Raw genomic sequence first — 18,864 nt, 5'->3', positions numbered from 1 at the left:
TTAGTGTTTTCTTCTTGTTTTTTATTTCAAGTAAATTTCAGATCATTCAGGCTTTTAAAAACAAACATTCACTGGAGTAGACAGCCCTTCTTTTTCTTTCTGTCCTTGTTTTGTTTGGTCAGGCTCAGTACTGGCATGTAACAGCGCAGCCCTCTGTCTCTGTAGCTTTCCTGTAGCATTGAATAGGAACCAGATTGGTGTGTTTTTTCATGTTAACGTTGGCAGCCGCAGCAGGGGAGGTTTGTCTTGGTGAGAGGACAGAAAAACAGGATGGAATGAAATATTGTTTTTGACTCTTGTTTTCATTTTTTGAAAGTAATCAGATCTTGTGAGAGAGGGAGGGAGAGAGAGACTCTTTCTCTCTGTGTGTGTCCAACCAACAGCAGGTTCAGTGTAGTCTGTTGAACGGTATGTTGTGCACCACTGAACCAGCTGCATGTCTTGTATCAGTATGTGTGAGAAGATGTGTTTGTTAAGGTGTATTTGACAAAATGAACAAACATCACAGCATTCAGCTGAAGTGGGTGATGATTCAACAGCTGAAATCGTGATCATGAGTCAGGAATCAAACATTAGTCCTGGATTATACAAAATCCAAACTCTGTCAGCCATTAGATCCATTTCCAGGGTACAGATCTCTAAATCCCCCTTTTTTTGTCATATTAATCCTCATTTGCTCTTTTTTATTTGTGTCCTGATAAAAACTATCATGTCCAATAAAAAGACAAAAGCCTGGAAGAAGATAAGCTGCTTAACTTCTGTGTTATCTACGTAACAAACACATTGGTAAACCTCCTCTCTCCTCTCTTCTGGCTAAAGTCCTCAAATATTTGCAAGTCCTGATTTACTAAAACACACACACAGTTACCTTTGATCAGGGCACCGCTCAGACAGGAGGTAGTTTAGAAATTGTGTTGAATGAATAAACATTGTGTGTATGTGTACATGAGAGTGTCAGAGTTTGTTTCTCCTCGTGGACTAATAGCTCCCACATTGCAGCAGCATCTCGATCAGACAAGGCTTAATTTATCACTTGGAATGCTTCTTTAAATTGGACCACTGCCTCGCTGCGGGCCAGGAACAACAGCTCCAATGGGGGTGGGGGGTGGGGGATGCAGGAGACCTGGGCCAAGAACAGGGATTATTCTCTCATGCTTGAGTGCATGATAAGTGGAATCAAGAGAAAATTTGGCCTGATTGTATCAGCACACACACACACACACACACACACACCTGCTAAATGGGATCAAATAAAGACTGTTTGCTTGTGCTCATGTTTGCAAGTGTGTGTGTGGTCGAAACTTTTACTCTTGTGGAATTAGTTGCTAATTAAATTTGTGCGTTGCTGTCTTTCAAAAACACTGTGAGAAGCCAGAGAAAGCATCCATTTATTCTGCTGCACTGGGCCTGTGAGGCTAACCAGATATTAAGTTTTTGACTTTACTGAGATTGATAGTTGCCAACAGCTATGCATGATTAACTAAAAGACAATTATATGATTCAGATGTTTCATTCTTCCAGGTTCAGGCAGAGGTTATGAGTCTCCCTGAGTCTGCTCTGACTGTGTGTTTCCATCTCTCACTGCAGGTCCTCGAGGTCTCTCACATACTTTTGCAATAGAAAATATTCTCCACTCATTCTCGCAACTGTTCTCACAATCATTCACCGCCGCCCGTTCACTTCCCGTTCCTCCATAAAATCAACACCACATGGTAATGCTGCATTTCAAGTGTGCACACAAGTTGACTTACTGTATCTGGAGGTTGAGACTGCAGCTGTTTGGATCTGTGATGAGACTGCACTTTCTGTTTGGACAGAACATTAAAGAGAGGGGAAGTGTGAGTGTTTCTGCGTGTGTTGACGTGATTGGATTTTCTTGATTCACTTTGTTTCACTTTGACCTCATGAGAGAGTTTGTGGTCGTCATAATTTATCTTGTGCAGCCAGATATGCAGACACACAGACAGGAGGCACGTGGTGGAGGATGGCAGCATGTTGACAGTAACCACAATTAAAGAACAAAAAAAGGAATAGCCTTTTTCCCCCCGGCAGCTGGGCCTAAGGATGGCAGTCTTTCTGTCATTTCTAATACTCTGTGGCCACATTATTATGTTGCATTATCAAAAACTCCCCTTGAGCAAGACTTCTGCATGACATGAGAAAACTAACAGCCTTATTTCCATTAAAGCTGCTATTGATATTCTTGGTCCCCAGTAAATCATTCTTACAAATAATATCTAGCTCTTCACAAGAAATATCTATCTAGTTAGTCTATTAGTGCAGATCTGTGCTTCATAGAGGAGGAACAGTTTTTATTGCTGACTCTCCATTAACTTGCCTCAAGCACCACATCCAGGGTAAACTGTTCTCTTTGAATATAATAAATCTCATTAACTAACTGGCAAATTGCCAGGACATTACTATTCACTCTGATACAAACAGTTTTTAATATTAACTCTGAAAAAAGGATGGTCTGATACATTTGATAAAGCACTATGAGATACATTTCTGTCTTTCTTTTTTTTTTTTTTAACAAGATACTCGACCTCTCTCCAATGCACCTGCAAAACCACCTAAGAAAAGCTACATGTGAAAGCATTTTTTCTGATCTGCCAGAGAGACAGATGTTAAGGGCAGAGTTCTCTAGTTTCCTTTCTTCAGAGAATGTAATGTGTAACCACTATTGGTGAAATTGGGTGCTGTACCATTAGATTGGGCTTAAAACCTGCATACATGTGACTGGAGATTAACTGTTACAGAGCAGCACCTGAAAACAGTTTTCAAGTAGTTTCAGTTCAATGTGTGAGAACCTCAAGTTTGCTGACTGTTGGTTTGCTTCACTCCCAGGGAGAAAATTGAATCTAACTAGTTACCACTGACTGCATAGCTGGAAAGAAAACTTGCCGGGCACCAAAATAGCTGTACATTGTTCTAATACTACCATCTAGTGGTTACAGAGAAAAAAATCATTATAGGAAGCCATCAACAGAAAGCTGTGAGGTTGTATTCCCTTAAATCACTCCTCAGGTGTTAAGCATTTCTAAGCTGCTTCTTCTAAATTTGAATACAGGCCTGTTATGTTAAGTGCGTATTGTAGGTGTGGAGTGTGAATAAATCAAAATTACAATTGGATCATAAAACCTGATCAGGACATTGATAAGTACACCTTAGTTCAAAGAGTACTGGCTGCACTTGAGGAAAAAACACTAGTCTGTCAAAAATTACTGTATCAAAGTTCAGTTTTATATTAACTCCATAGCAGTTGGTATTTTTCAAATGAATTACAGTCATTACAGTTCTGTCAATTCTGTCCACAAGCACATTCTATACATTAAAATTTTAGTTAATATAGATATAATGACATTATATTTCACTTTATATATTTGATCTGTAAGAATAGTTTGATAAATACTCCTTGTCACCTTTAATCACTCATATTATGTACATTTAAACTGACTTTGTGAAACTGGTCGAATTTTATTTTTCCAATTGAAAGCATTTTCTTGAATTTATTTACATTTTGAGAACAATATCATGCTTTAACATGGTGTATTATTTAAGAACTTTTTTTTAAAGAGGTCTGGTTTCTAGTAGTTAATTTAACATTGTTTAAATGTATAAAAATCAACTAAAATTCGATCCAAGGCACCATTTTGGTTGATTCGATGCCAGTCATGATTGAAATCCTGACATTTTTTCAACATTAGGCATCAGTGTAGATTCATTACTTATGACTGTATTTTGTTATCATGTCTGTAGTTGTTTACAAGTGGGATATCAGATTCAGATTGTCAGAAATTCCCAATATAGCCAACTTGGAATTTCAAGATGGAGGCTGACATGAGCGTTTTTTCTCAGTTGACAGCTCATAATTACAGATTTAGTGTATTAGCATGCTAACATTTACTAATTAGCACTAAACACAAAGTTCAGCTAAAGCTGTTGGTATTTTGTCATTAAGAGAGTGATAATTTTTCAATTATATTGTATAAATGAAATTATCTATATATTTTTTTAATAACAAACAGAGAGTTTAATTTAATGATGAAAATAATGGTTAGTTACAGCTCTACCTGATACTGTAACAAATGAATAAATTATGCTTATATAAATCGCATGAACACTACAGGAATCATAATGCAAACACCATTCATTTATTGGTATAATATTTCATAATACTGTATAGGTATCATTCTATTAAATACATATGTACTAAGCCTGTGTGTATCTATAGCAGGCATTTCACATTCAAGTCCAGGTTCAGTGCAGTGATGACCAAACATCTTGTCTCGTCACAGATTCTCTGTTTCTAAAACAGAAGTGAACCAGGAGCAGAGGAGAGGAATACATCAGTTCATCATCTGAAATCATTTACTTTATTCATATTAATCTTTTATTTACTCCTCCCTCCTCCTTTAACTGTTTTCTTCATCCCTTGCTTTTATGCCTACATGTGAAATAGTCATTGATCTCCCTGTCATTTTTTTTCTGTAGATAAATACCTTTCCATTCACTAAGGTTGAATCTCTTTGGAGGAGGGACAGAGCGGTCTCCCTGAGGTCCTCCTCAATGGCGCCAATACGAACCAGCCGGGAATGCATTGTGGGTCAGCTGTAGAGACAGGCACGCGGGTCCGATAGGGTACAATCAGTGATCAGTTTAGGTCCAGATTGAGACAGTAAGGTCTAGCTTAGGCTGGTATTAGTCCAGTTTTGAATCCACCTGAATCCTGTTTGAGCTACTCGCCCTATAGGACAAATAACTTGGCTAACTTATGACCAGATGCTATTGAGCTCGCAAGGTAACAAGGCAATGCAAAACAGATATCATCATGTGTGGGAAGGAATACCTGAGTCAATTAGTTCTTGAACAGCGCTGTTTTTCTTGAATCTTACAGTAACACACTTTGGGTCATCTCCAATGATTCAATTGTGCCAAGAAAGCTCAAGATACTATTTGACTCATCAGAAAAAAAGGATTTATTTGAAGAACTCATCTCAGGTGCTCGGCAGAATAGAATAGCTTGGGGTCTCGAGGGGGGGTGGGATGCATTCATGCTTTCGTCGGTGAAGCAGCAGCGGTAAGGATCCTGGTGAATCTCGGTGGACAATCAAAGTGTGTGGCTTCATCCCAGTCTTCCAAAGGAACAGTTCTGTCTCTGCGGTCGAAGGGTGCTCGGAGTTGTGGCTGTTGATGAGGGGGGAAAAGGCATCGAAGGGACTTTTTGAAGATACACCCTGTTAGTCTGGTGGTGTGTGCATGTTCATGTCTGTGCACCCTGAAGTGCGCCTGAGTGCATGTTTGAATGTTTGTGTGTGTGTGTGTGTGTTGGTGTGTGTCGGTGTGTGCGTGAGTTCGCTTTTCTTCAAGAGTTCAGGTTAATATAGCAGCTGATGTGTCTTTTAGACAGACACAAATACATCCAGTCCAAGTTTTTATCCACTTCAAGTGTGCACATTGACATCAGACCAGGATCCGGCTCAGGCTCATTTCAACTAGTCTCACTGTAGTCAGCATAGATTGATCCAAAAACAGTCCATTCTGTCGTCTCCCTCAGCAGACCAGTTTGAAGGGTGAGGGGGTGGGGTCTCAGAGGAAGGGGTTGTGGCTGTGTGTCTGTGTCTGTGACTGGGCACGGGCTGCCGGTCGTGGAGAGAGAGGGAGCAGGGGCTGGGGGAGGTTGGAGGGAAGGTCCAGGAGTCCGGCGGGAGGTTGTGTGAGAGAGGACGGGAGGATGGGCGGCTGGTGGGGCAGGGGGAGAGGTAGGGACGGGCTGTACGAGAGCATGTTGGGGGGCAGCGGGGATGTGGAGGATGGTCGCATTTGGTTGAGGGTGAGGCGAGGCTGGTCGCAGTGGAAGGGGTTGGTGGGAGACGGAGCACTCAGACCTGAGGAGAAAAGAAGACAGGATTTGTGGGTTGGAAATTTTAGATTTTTGTAAGTGCAGTATGTGAGTTCTTGAATTAATTGTTACCTGAGAGGAAGGGGTTATTGTGCGTCTTGCTGGGAGGGTTGGGGGGGATCAGAGCATCTAAATTGACCAGCGATGCCCCCGTAGGTCCTAGAAAGGCCTCTGGGGTCCGACACACACGTGTAGGCGGGGCGCTGAGTGGGGGTGCTAGCCGGGATAGGTCAAACATCTCTGGGCTGGCAGACTCTCGGCCATTTACCTGGGGTTTCACAGGAGGCTCGGCACCAAACAGATCTGGTTTAGAATCCGCTCCAGAAAATGGGTCCGAGTCTGGCTTTACCCCAAACAGCTCTGCATCTGCTTCAAGCAGAGAGAAAATAAAACTTAAATAGAGGTGTGCAGGAAAGATGATGCAATATGATGTTGCATGTTCGTTCATTTGATCCAGACCAGAGGAGAAAATGATGCAATGTTGCATTTTAGTTCTGGTCTGGTTTGTATTCACACTGACTTTTGACAAACAAACCAAGAAGAGTAAAGTTAGACAGTTATAAACTTATACAGACTGACAGGGAACGCACTGACTGGACTGTTTGGCGATGTCATCCTGCAACATCAGCGCATCATCAGGACGACACGAGAGAAAGTCTGGTAACCGACCGCAGTTTATACAGTGAATTAATGCTTCTAATGTGTTTAGTTATGTTCTCTGGTGTTGCAAAGAACTCATAAGGAAATAACTGATTATGAACATTAGACCACAAATCGATTGTATATTATGACCAGTGATGAAAAAACGAGGAATTACGGTGTGATCGCTACATCATACACACGCTTTGTTTTAGCTGGCTGTCTGACAGGTCAGGAAAAATCTCACATGCTTATGCTAATACTTGTTACCATGGTTACTGAATGATTTCCTTGAATATTTACATCGCTTATACAGACTGATTTTAATGTTGGTTCCTGAACAGTTCACAATCAGCAGAGGGATTTACTGGTAGTTGAGCTTTTGAAATCAGGCTAAAATGACATGTCTACTATCAAATTATCCTGTGGTTAGCTGTACGCCTGAGGCCAGCTGAAAGCAGAGTGAGACCTTTTTCAAGCAAGTCTCTCTTGTTTGGTCTGCTGCTAGGGTTCCACTGACAGTTTTCACACCAGCTCAAACAAATTCTACCGAGTGGGCAAGTGCACCAGAGTGTGTTTGGATGGAACCAAACAGGTTAAGTTAGATGACGGTTTGACAAAAAGTTGTCTAACACATCACTTTAAAAAAATCCATATAATAGGTTGTTCATTTCTGTCTTTCCTTCATTCCTTGTTTACTTCCTTTAGATAAAGCACACTAAGTTTTTCTCTGTCTATCAAATGTTCTATATTAACAAACTTTTCCTTGCCATTTTCACCGGCTGTGTACAGTATGTCTATTGGTTACGACCAAGTCAACTCAACACTCAGGCTGGCTCATCCACCTGCCCAGGTGGTAAGACGGTTAGGATGTTCTAGCAGTAGCTCATGCTAGAACAAGATCTTTTGCAGGAGATTTATTGCTTCTGTGAAGTCCAAATGTAGAGTACTTCAGGCTGTCTGCTGTCTTGTACCACATCACCTGTGGGACTGGCAGGTTGAGGAGGAGACACTTGAGGAACCTCTTGTTTAGGCTTCTCCTCTTCCTGTGCAGCAAATGGATCTGTCCCGTCACCACCTGCATAGGAAATTGAAAACTGATGTAAACAGTAGAATCATAGGCAGACACTGAAAACTACAATAAGTCTGTGTGTTCACACTGAGAAGAGCTCATCAGGTCAAGTACTGCACCTCCATCTGTTGAGCTGTCCCACGCATGATTGACAGGACTGGAGGAGATGTGCGCTGCTTCCCAAGGGTCTGTGCGTGACTCGGCACATGGGGCCCAAGGATTGGACGTGTTGGAGGAGGAGGGGCGGGCTGTCCATGGGCTACCAATCACAGGAGTGCTGGAGTGGAACTGCTGTTATGACAGACAGATCAAAAAGACAAAACTTAGCATGAAGCATTAACACACACAAATTCACAGAAGATGACAGGACACAAAGCGATGCTAGATCTAGCATTATATTGGACTGAATGTGTGTGGATGTGTCAGTGTTTCTGTGATGAGCCACCCACCTACAGAGTCCCAGGGGTCAGAGGTGACATCACAGGTGGGCTGAGTTGAGTTCCAAGGGTCACTAGGAGGAGGCGGGGGCTCAGATGACGGGCCAAATATGTCCACCAGATCCAACATGGCTGACTACAGAGGGAGCAAAAAGTCTTACAAACCAACCTTCTCTTATGTGCTTCCAGGTTTGTGTGACTGCCTGAGTTTTTGAGCAATAGGAGACTCTTAATAAGAAGAAAAGAAAGTTCAACCCTCTCCTCCGTGGAGGAGAGTATGGGAACTGTCACGGTAAATGTGACTGTATAATGGATGTGAAAATTACTTTAAAACACTATTTAGACATTCAGCTTGGCAGACCTTGGTGAAGTGAAGCAGTTGAGACAGAATTAATGGTGTAAATGTCTGTGAATCAAGCAGAATTGGAAACTATGCTGAACTGTTTCCTTTGAGCGTGAATATTTACAGCTGCTTATGTTTCACTGCTGAAAGCACACATTTAGAACAGCAGGAGCATTTTCAAGTGTCCCTGCAAGTTACAGAATTACTCACTGGTCTGTTGTAGAGTCTAATTAATACACTATATCAGAAAGCCAGTGATAATCACAGATAGATATCACAGATGTTTTGGTGTTGTATACGTATAACCTGTCTGTTGATTTGGTATTGATGTATATTGTATGTTGGCAAAATGATTACATTACATAATGCAGTGAAAATTGCCCAGGGTGATTCAGAAACAGTGTCAACATTTCATAAATTTGTCAGGCTGCATATGGACCCAGCTGTTTAGATTACTCTGCAGAACCTGAGTTTGCAGAGCAGCACAGTTGAGCAGACCGCAGTGCAGTCTGCTATGAAAATTTTGTTTACTGTTCAAACTAAAATACTCTGCACATATGGCATCATTGTAAAAAAAGAAAAAAAAAAAACACACTTTGGCAACCAAATTTTAGGGATCCTTACTTTGTGTGAATACAGCATATAAAAAATGTTGGTATAGATAAAAACACAGCAGCAGCCATAATTTACTACCAGCAACAAGAAATTTCAAAACAGAAAATGTCCTTAATTTATCACGATTAACATAAGAGAGAGTTTTTAAAACCTTTTCATATGATAAAAATTACACCACAAAATTATGTCACATGTCAATGGCATAATGCAATTCAAGATAAATCTGCACAAATCAGTGCTGTAATGTCAAAGGAAACAAAGATCCGGGGTTCAGAAATTCAGCCTGGAACAAAAGTTCACCACATGAATCATCTCTCTTCTGCCCTTCCTGCCTCTCCTAACTCCATACTATCAAACTACAGTTTGAAGGATTTGTCCTGATATTTGTGGACGTAGGGACCTCTTTGTCTCTAAAACATACTCACTCATAATCACATGAAGGTCCAATCACAGTCCAATATGTGCCTTACACATGAGTGATGTGAGGAAACTTGAAACCTCCAGTGCATAAACACTGAGAATGGACTTTTCAGTGTACTTTTCAATGACAAAGAAGGGGTATATGTAATTTTTAAGAATTTATTGCAAGGTGATTGAGAACCATAATATTTTTTTTAAGTCTTAAAACATATGTGAATTAAGAATGTAATCTTGCACAAAATTACAGCATCAGATAAAAAGCCAAAAAATGAAATGTAATTTTTGCATGTATAATGATACAAGGCATGATGTGCTACGACATGTATCTGACCTTGTGAATATGTTAGGTATTACGTCAGTCAGTCATGAGCTTTCTTATAATGTTTTTTCCTGATCCTGATTTCCATGTTTTTTTCTATGGAGCACCTGAAAGTACCAGATGATAATGATAAGAATATTATATGACCAATTACAAGCAATGGGGACTTTTACATAAGACAGCCTGTGACTCTGATTGGCTTCCTGACAGGCCAATGAGTAAAGGGAGCTGGTGTGATACAAGATAAGGAGTATGCTTTCAGGGAAATGTCATGCTGAGCTCAAGGTTAGACAAGACAAAGTCATTATCATTCAGCAGGCACCTCTTTCTCCTCCCTCAGCTCTCTACTGTTTCTCTCTCAAACCCTTGCTCATTATGCTGATCTATGTTTTTTTTGTCTCATTTCCCTCCCTACCACACAGTCCACGCCATAAACTCTACTTCATTCTCTAAATGCCTGCCAGCCACCACCTACAAATGCACCTGCCCACCTCTTCATGCAAAGACACACTCATGTACCATGCATGCACCCACACGCATATTGTACAGCGCCCCACACACACACACACACACACACACACACACACACACACACACACATTTTTAAACTCACCTCCTGTGTCCCTGACTGGCTCTCTCTCCGGCTCTCATCCAGGGCCTTCTGTAACAGAGACTCGTCTCCTTGGCGACAGCGCTGCTCCTGCAGGGGCGGCATCGTGACATCATCAACATTATCGCCACGGCAATGAGCTTGGACGCACACAGGCACACAACACACAAACACACACTGTCGTTAGTGAAACACTCTTTGGCTTAGTCCAGCAAAACAAAGGCAGCACCAGTACTTTTTTGTGCTGTTGAAATATTTAGTTGACAAAGCGCAGAGGCTGGATTAGAGCAGAGCAGGGGGAGAGAAGTGAAAATCCTCCAAAATTACATGTAGAAGTTTAAACATAAATATAGAAGAGATATTAAAAACTGGAGCACTACCAAAAGAGGAGGGATGAAGAGAACAAAATCTGTACAGTTTGAGAGCTGGTGGGATATACAGCAGAGGTCCTGGAAAGGAGAAAAGTGGCTGATGAAGGATGCAAGGAAGGAGAAAGTTAGGGAAGAAGTCCTTAGTTAATCATAGAGAAACATTTAAGTTAAAACATGAGAGCCATGTCATCAAATACACAGTAAGACACGCAGCTAGAGGGTTACAAAACGTTGACCATGGGCTGTAAGGAGTGAGGTGTGTCTGTGTGTGTGTGTGTACCTGCTCATGCTCCTTTTGGCTAAGGCTTAAAGCAATCTGTAGTTGTGCGTCTTCATCCATCTCTATGGTAACAGGGGAAGGAAGGGCTAGCTAGATGAAGGTGGGCGAATTTTCAGAATGTTTGTCACAAAATTTTCATTACTGGAATCATCAAGAGGCAATGAGACATGAGGACGTGAGTGTGTATGTGTGGAGTGGAGGAGAGGGGAGGGTATGCTGGCAATTACACATTATCTAAACATGTGTGCCTGGGTGTGTGTGTGTGTGTGTGTGTTCTGTTTTACCTTCTGACTCTCCTCCCTGCTCATGGCTAAGGCCAGCTGGAGCTGCAGCTCCTCCTCTCCGCTGGTCTGAGGTCGAGCCTGCTCCAGGTCTGAGGCAGCACGAGGAGATGAGGACGAGGCTGCGGAGGGAGTGGGGGAGAGTTTGAGGGAGGTAAAGAGTGAGAGAGTGTGAGGAGAAATGGTCAGATTGATGCAGAGCACAGGAAGTGTGTGCCTGATTTAAATATTTTCAGGCCTGCGCTGCAGTATTGATAATCTGGCAGCTTGTCCAGAGTGCTGGGCTACAGCACAAAATGCATTTCATTAGGGATGTGGCGACAAGCCTGAGCACAAGCGAGTATTTTTAACCCTTCATTCATTTATTCACAAGTTGCCAACACATAAAAGAAGCAGTTCAGTGCTCCAGGTAAGTTCTGACTTTAAATACCCACAGTGCTCACAGTTAAAGGAGGACGGAGAGCCTCTGGAGCGGCTGAACTCCTCCCCGTACAGCACAGCCATACTGGGCTGGCTCGTCCGCCTGCCCGGGTGGTAAGATGGTGGTATGCCTCCATAGACGCCGCCGCCTCCTCCTCCGCTGCCTCCCCCGGCCATTCGCTCCTTGGTCTTCAGAGCTTGACTCCTCTCCTGGCGGAGTCGCTCCTCGTCCCGGAGGAGGCACACCAGCTGGCGCGCTTTTTCCCTCACGTTGGCCCCCTGGTCTCTGCCGTCGCGGTCCACGTACTGGAAGTCACGCAGCGTCTGTACCACACGTAGACAAAGCTAATTTTCATACTTGTCAACATGAACTTTTGAAACAATGTACAGTTCAAGTTGTGGTTAAGATGCAGGAAAACCTCAGTAATCTGGAAATATAACAATATTTTAGGCTGTTTGGGGAAGAAAGTTTGTAAATATAAATGTAAATTATAGTTTGTTAAATATTTTTTTTATTTTAATTCCTGTATTTTTACAATTTTTACTCACCCAAATAATAATTATATCTTGACTATGTGGTTTTATCTCCAGAAAGAGAAAAGAGGGTATTAAAATTGTTATTTGACTTTCTGAACTGAACATATTTTCTCTGGTTGATTTCTCTGCTCATTGTTTAATACTTTATTGTGCTGGATTCCATGGTGATTTCTTTCAATGTGTATAATACTGTTTTTTTATACAGACCCTGAGAAGAGTAGTGGTTACCAAGGTAACAACTAATGACAATACCAAATGAACAATAAACAATAAACCAGCTCTATTCCTGAGGTGTTCAGACTGCTGAGGTTCTCCTCTAGTTACAGTCCAGTACCTGAATAGTGAAGGCATTCTCACGGCACTGCTGGGCCACTCTCTCTGATCCTGTCTTCAGCAGGTAATCCAACAGAGTCAGGGCCTGGAAGCAAATGCTGATTACCACACTGATAGTCCAACATCAGCATTTTGTTACATCTCTATGCTACACACTGCAACTGTAAGTACAGCTTTGTAACAAGCAAAAGGAAGAAAAAAAACACCAGGAATGTTTTTTTTTAAATGGAGTTACTGAGGGAAGAGGTGGTGAGATAAATCTAAAGTAAGGACGACAGAGAAATACACAGTCAAAGAGGATTTATGATTAAAAGTTAAAGCCATTTATAGATTATACTGAACGGACACTTTCTTTCCTTTGGTCACCTTGTAAACGTGTCTCCAGTTCTTGCCACTGTCATTGAGGCGTTTCCAAACCATGCCCATGACCTCAGCAAACGCCACCACGTTGAAGGTCAAGTCAGCAATCTCGGACATTAGAGACGAGGACGGGCCCCATGGGTCGTTTGAAGTGGCCTCGCGAACCTACACATTGCCGGCAGAGGAACCACGATGTCCATTTCTTCTCATATTTACATTTTATGCATATTAATGTTCTTTGTCATCCACAGCAACAGTACCATAAAAAAAGAAAAATTACAAGTATCAAAGTGTAGAGTTTTGCTCTGATGTGTTTTGATGTGACATGACTCAACAGCAACACATACAAACAGTTGCACATCAATGGCAGAAGAAGAGAACACAGTTCATTTAAAATACCTTGATCTCTGCTTCTGAATAGTTGTGCACAATATTCTTCACCTGCCGGCGCAGGGCTGAGGTTGTCATGGTGACAGGTGATGTAGGATGTGGAGGGATAGAAAGTGAAAAACAGACACTCAACAGGTGAAGAAAGGGGGTGAAAGGGGAGAGGAGAGGTAGCTATGGCAATGAAGGCTCCTCTTCTCTGTCAGGAGTCACAGGACGCCCCTGTATGAAAGAAATGAAGGCAATATATGAGTAAAAATAAAATCAATTACTCACTTTGTGTCTGTTTAGCCTGAAATCCTTGACTTGACCAAAGAGTTTCAAAGGCCGTGGCCCCCCTCAGTCAAAACTAAGACAATTGCAATGGATTTGGAGAGCATACAGAGATTCAGTGGGCTTCATCTTGCACCAAGTTTTTTTGCCTATATATATGAAAACATTTTAACAAACTGGTGACATTAAAAGTATGCTAGCTATTTGCTGTCCATGTTATTAGCGTAGCCATATCACTCGATTACCTTGATGCTGAACAAAACTTTAAAAACATCATGATTCTCTAGCAGGCTCGGGAATGTGTTTGTCTTTGTTTGTTTGCCAGCAGGAGGAGGGATGGGACATGGGCCAGGGGAGAACTCATTCGATATTATTGCGGCTCTGGTTCAAGGGGCAGGTCCACAAATTTTTAAATCACTTTCCTTAACATTGTAAGATAAAGATTTTTTCTACATGTTGGTGTATTTCTCAGGACATTATGAATCTTGATGACTTGATGTTTGTAGGATTTGGTGCTGATCCAGATAATAATCCAGATCTGGTACTTCCTTGTTCCTGTTATTTTTCTATTATAAGAGCTTGACAGACGTGTGTAGGATTGTTTGGCCTTGGTGGAGGTATGCACTCTTCTGAGTACCATTCCACTTATTCTTTGTCTTTATTTCTTTGCTTTTTACATCAATGAATATACTAAGCTATATAAACAATGACTGATGATAGTGAGTGAATGGGTTCCTCGCAACTGTTTCCCCCTGAGAAGGAAGTAGGTCATACAAAAGCTCTGGCACTCAGGTGTCTGATGAAGCTTCTTGGTGGCTTATTTTATTCAGGCCAACACACACACACACACACACACACACACACACACACACACACACACACACAGCTGTCTGCACACACACACACACACACTGGTAACCCATTTTTCTCTTCCAAATTCATATTTCAGAGAGGACACTAGGGAATTGATCATTAAGGGTTTCTGTGATAGTTCTCCCTCTGCCTCCGACTCTAAGGCCTCACAGACACAGAGCGTAATTAACCCACTAAACCAAAGCTGAACTAGAACTAGACCTCACTAAACTAAACCTTCTCTAAATCAGCCATTGATCTGATCGTGAGCTTGTCTATATTTGATGGGAGGTGAATTTTGAATGACGAAGTAAAGCTGATGTGTTCCATTTCCTAACATTTTTATCCTGTATGCTTCAGTGCATCATCTACAGCTAACACAAAAACACCAAGGAGAGTTTGGTCTGTGAACTTCACATACTTAAGTCTCTTGTTTCTGTGTTTCTGATCATTTTCTGAGCCAAAAAAAGGAAGAAAACCTAATTCAGTCTGGTTTTACCTGCCCCAACATGTTGTGAAAAATACAGTTCTTTCGATTAGGGATAACTGTGTGCATACAAATACAAATGTTCATTTACTTCAGTGTTTTTTTATTCTAAACTAAACCATTATTAAGTCTGTAAAAGTGAATAATTTTATGTATTTATCTATATAAAGATCTAAATATCAGACAGTATTAGATTGTTAAAAGTATATCAATGTGCAGTATACAAGAATTCAAGTATTGTGTTTATACTGAGGTTATGCAAAAAAAACAAAAAAACAACTACTGGCAACAATATCATTATCAGGTTTTTAAACTCTCGTGTATTGAAAAATCCACCATTCCTTGGGTTATAATGCACTAAGTATAAAAAAATCTCTTTGTGGCCTGAACACAGTGATGAAACTTGTTTGGATAACAATTTTGTTGCAGTTTTGTTATATCAATTAATATTTCTTAAAGAATGGGGCACATTTCTACAAGATGATGCACTAATAATAGTCACTAATAACTCACAAGAATGAAGAGAATGTAGACTAAATCCCGCTTTGAAGTAATGGTCATGCATTACTGTAATATTTTGTCTGGGCACAGACACCATTAAAGGCCTTTCTTCTGCTCACATTATTTGCTAAATCTTTTTCAGCAACCAGAACCAGAATTTAGTGCTGCTGCACCTGAAATTCATATTTTGTTCATGCTGGAGATGAAGAGCAAATTCACTCGAAAACCACCTATTTAAATAACTTAACTAATTTAATAACTTATTATAACCTGTTTGTTTACACTGTACAGCTACATTGTGAAGGAAAAAAATTTACAACATTTTTCTAAAAACAAATAGTGGACTCACTAGGGATCAGGACAGTCTTATGTTTGACTGAGACCTCTGATTCTCTAATGAGAAATGTTAATAACAGTTACTCCATTCAAGGGCTCTGGCTCATGGCCCCCCTGACCTATCTGGTTGTTTGGCTGTGATTGTAACCACATTATTAACAGTTTTCATTTTAATGTCACCGTTTGTTGATGCTCCACTACAGTTAACAGAGGATGCCACAGTGAAACGAGTCACAGGATGCCCCGTCCTGCTGAAAAGCAAACATCAGCAAAAGCACAGAGGACCTGAGATGCACACAGCGGGGATACACAGACAGAAAATTCAGAGAGGATGAGCCTCAGAGCGTTAGTGCATATGCAAGACAGACAGAGAGGGACAGAGAGAGAGAGGGAATGAAGGGCATAAAGAAGAAGAAAGTGAAGCTCAGCAACTTCAACCAGTATCACCTTTCTGCACAATCATCTTCAGCTCGGACATGGACACACAACACACACACACACACACACACACACACACACACACACACACACACACAGATGCCCACATGCACAAAGGCTATTAAAGGCTGGTGCATTCTACCTTATATTAGGTGTTTGAAACTATTACTCTTTGTATTCCTAAATCTGATCCTGACACCACAACAGATAATTCACACTGTGGGAGTAATAGATGTGTATGACAAGTCTCAACCCTGAGAAGACAAGGAGGCCGCAGGAATCCTGGGTAATGGCATCAACTGAAAGAGTGTGTGTCAGAGAAAGGAATTTAAGTGGTTACTGATGTGTGGCTACAAAATCCCAAAAGCAAATGACCTCTATCTTTGTAACAAATGAATTTCCCCATCTCTGTATTATTGTGAGGACTGGACCAAGCATGTGCCAGCCCCACCAGTCACCATTTGACTTGTAGGATCTGTTGTACATGCTATCATCCTCCACCAACTGTCCTATTAGGAATATAACCAGGGAAGGCCTCATCCCATCGGATAGAAACAATACTAACATTCATTTTAATCCAATGAAAACTGTCTGAGACACTGCAACAAGGGTAAAATCACGTATAATTAACAAGATATTACTGAAACATTGCACAGCTCATAATGTGTGTATTTAATAAAGTCTCAGAGCAGCACAGAGTCAGACTATGATGATGAAGTCATCTAGGGACAAACTGTGGAGGTGCTCAGTGAATAATGCAACAACCCCTCAGCCACAATGACAGCACCCATGGTGGTTTTACTGGGATATGAGCACATCTTCTGATTCACAGCTACAAACTTTACATTCAGATGACTCATCTGGTAATAATTCAAACAAATTCACTCTGAGCCAGCAGTCGAGTCACTAAATCAAGATGTACCAACTCCGAGGGAGTCACCTGATGAAAGTCGTGACGCTATGATCTCTCGAGGAGACAGCTGTGTGTTTGAAAATTCACATAATAGCAGAATATAAATTCCCCTTAAGCTACATTTTAAAATACTACACATTTTTCCTTACGTGGTCCGGTCTGATGCGTCAAATTGCTCCAAACACAGAGAACGTGCGTCACCCCGTCGTGCACATTTGCGCGCGCATGCGTGCTGTGGAAGCAGGTGTATTTTATTTTTTCAGGTGGCGAAAGAGAGAAGAGAGGGCGCCCGCGGTGGGTCTGCATAATGCTTACACCCCCCCCCCCCTCACATTCACATACACACACGCCCCCTCTTGCGGTGGATTCCCTGTGCGGGTTGCCATGTGTAGCAGATTCCTGCGCGAGGCCAACTACCGCTGGAGTTGTTTGTTACATGTAGGTCGACAGTATATCTAAACACACTGTAGCTTACATGTGGAAATAGACAGATACTGGCCAAAAAGGACAGGAGCTACATTCCATTTCAACAACACGCTGTTTACCTTGCCCATTGCTCATCTCTCGCCTTGTCCACTGAGCCTCTCTGTTTTCCTCCTCGCCAAGTCCTCAGTGTCGATTATATCCCCTCCGCTGGGATCGGCTATGCAGGGCAACCACAATTATCCACCCCGCACCTATATCCGGCAAACGTGAGACAAGAGCCGATCTGTGAGTCTCTTAGAAATCCTTGAATGGGGATGCCAGCGTCTAAATCTCGGCCTACCCTGGATGATGCGAGCCGCTCGGGCAGCCAGTCAGTGATGAAATCCGCATAGGACTAGGATAAACCACAGCACACGGCTCACTCTCTCCCTCTCTCACTCAGGCAGCCCCATCCACACACACGCACGCACACACACACGCACATACACGCACACAGCAGCAGGCAGCACACACAGTTATCACAACGGGGAGCGTAAAAAAGAGAGGCGGGGACGGGGGCGCGTCGTTTGCAGAGTCAGCAGTACTGTTAACCTACTATCATGCGCTGATGTGAATGTGAAAGAGTGAATGAGACAGACTCAGGGGCGTTGCTTGGCATAAAGCTCTACTGGGGCACAGGCCCCCCACCGCAAATCCATCCCCATGGTTTCTTGCATTGATATCAGATGAAATACATATTTTAATAGAAGCATTAAACACATGAAATTGTGAAAGAGGAATATTGGTCAGGAATCATGAGAAAAGTGCTGCTTATATATGGTTCCTGGTTGGTCATTTGTCAAGGTGTTACTCAGAATGTAACCATGGTTTTGGACAGAACGTAAACAAATAATGGAGATTAATCAAAGTGAATCTGATTTCATGAAGCAGAAGCTTAAGTATTTTGCTATCTGTTTTTTGTTAAAAGTTTACTGTTGTAAGTTTTTTGCATTATAGTCTTTATTTTAATAACATTTCAGTTACTATTTTCAACAGGTTCTACAGGCACTCCTCAACAGACAAGGTTCTTGAACACTTGACTGTACCATTACAAACGACTACTAAATACATCGATAGATGCAGGAAATGATTTTTTAAGGTTTTTATTTGTTTTTTGAATGACATTTTAAATCCCTCCACTCACCCCCGATGCTTTCCTGGCGTGACATGAATAGACCTTGTGTTCAAGTGACCCAACAGTTCCCCCATGAGCAAGCACTTGGCGACGGCGGCAAGGAAAAACTCCCTTGGAAGGAAGAAACCTTGAGCAGAA

At 41.7% G+C, this 18,864-nt stretch overlaps 1 protein-coding gene across 1 annotated transcript; it reads right to left on the bottom strand.

The window, feature by feature from the left end:
- Positions 1-4,132: 4,132 nt before the first annotated feature.
- Positions 4,133-18,047, bottom strand: epn3b (epsin 3b). The gene is made up of 12 exons (XM_018679808.2): positions 17,672-18,047; positions 13,339-13,548; positions 12,946-13,104; positions 12,581-12,664; positions 11,733-12,033; positions 11,293-11,411; positions 10,361-10,447; positions 8,060-8,186; positions 7,733-7,900; positions 7,524-7,619; positions 5,975-6,268; positions 4,133-5,888 (listed from the first exon to the last, which is right to left on the bottom strand). The coding sequence occupies exons 2-12, from the start codon at positions 13,405-13,407 to the stop codon at positions 5,590-5,592; spliced, it is 1,803 nt and encodes a 600-aa protein (XP_018535324.1). The 5' UTR covers positions 13,408-13,548; positions 17,672-18,047; the 3' UTR covers positions 4,133-5,589.
- Between the last annotated feature and the right edge of the window lie 817 nt (positions 18,048-18,864).

This window comes from Lates calcarifer, linkage group LG5, assembly GCF_001640805.2.
Source record: "Lates calcarifer isolate ASB-BC8 linkage group LG5, TLL_Latcal_v3, whole genome shotgun sequence".
Taxonomy (NCBI): domain Eukaryota; kingdom Metazoa; phylum Chordata; class Actinopteri; family Centropomidae; genus Lates; species Lates calcarifer.
The sequence above is the reverse complement of the archived record's forward strand: the minus strand, read 5'-3'. Positions and strand labels throughout refer to the sequence as shown.

What these genes read in the sequence shown, in the direction of transcription:
- epn3b (XM_018679808.2), bottom strand. Translation starts at nt 13,407, where the DNA reads ATGACAACCTCAGCCCTGCGCCGGCAGGTGAAGAATATTGTGCACAAC. An exon ending in CTCTCCGTCCTCCTTTAACT is followed by an intron (nt 11,412 to 11,732) that starts GTGAGCACTGTG and finishes CTCCCTCCGCAG; the next exon opens with CCTCGTCCTCATCTCCTCGT. An exon ending in GGACAGCTCAACAGATGGAG is followed by an intron (nt 7,620 to 7,732) that starts GTGCAGTACTTG and finishes TTTCCTATGCAG; the next exon opens with GTGGTGACGGGACAGATCCA.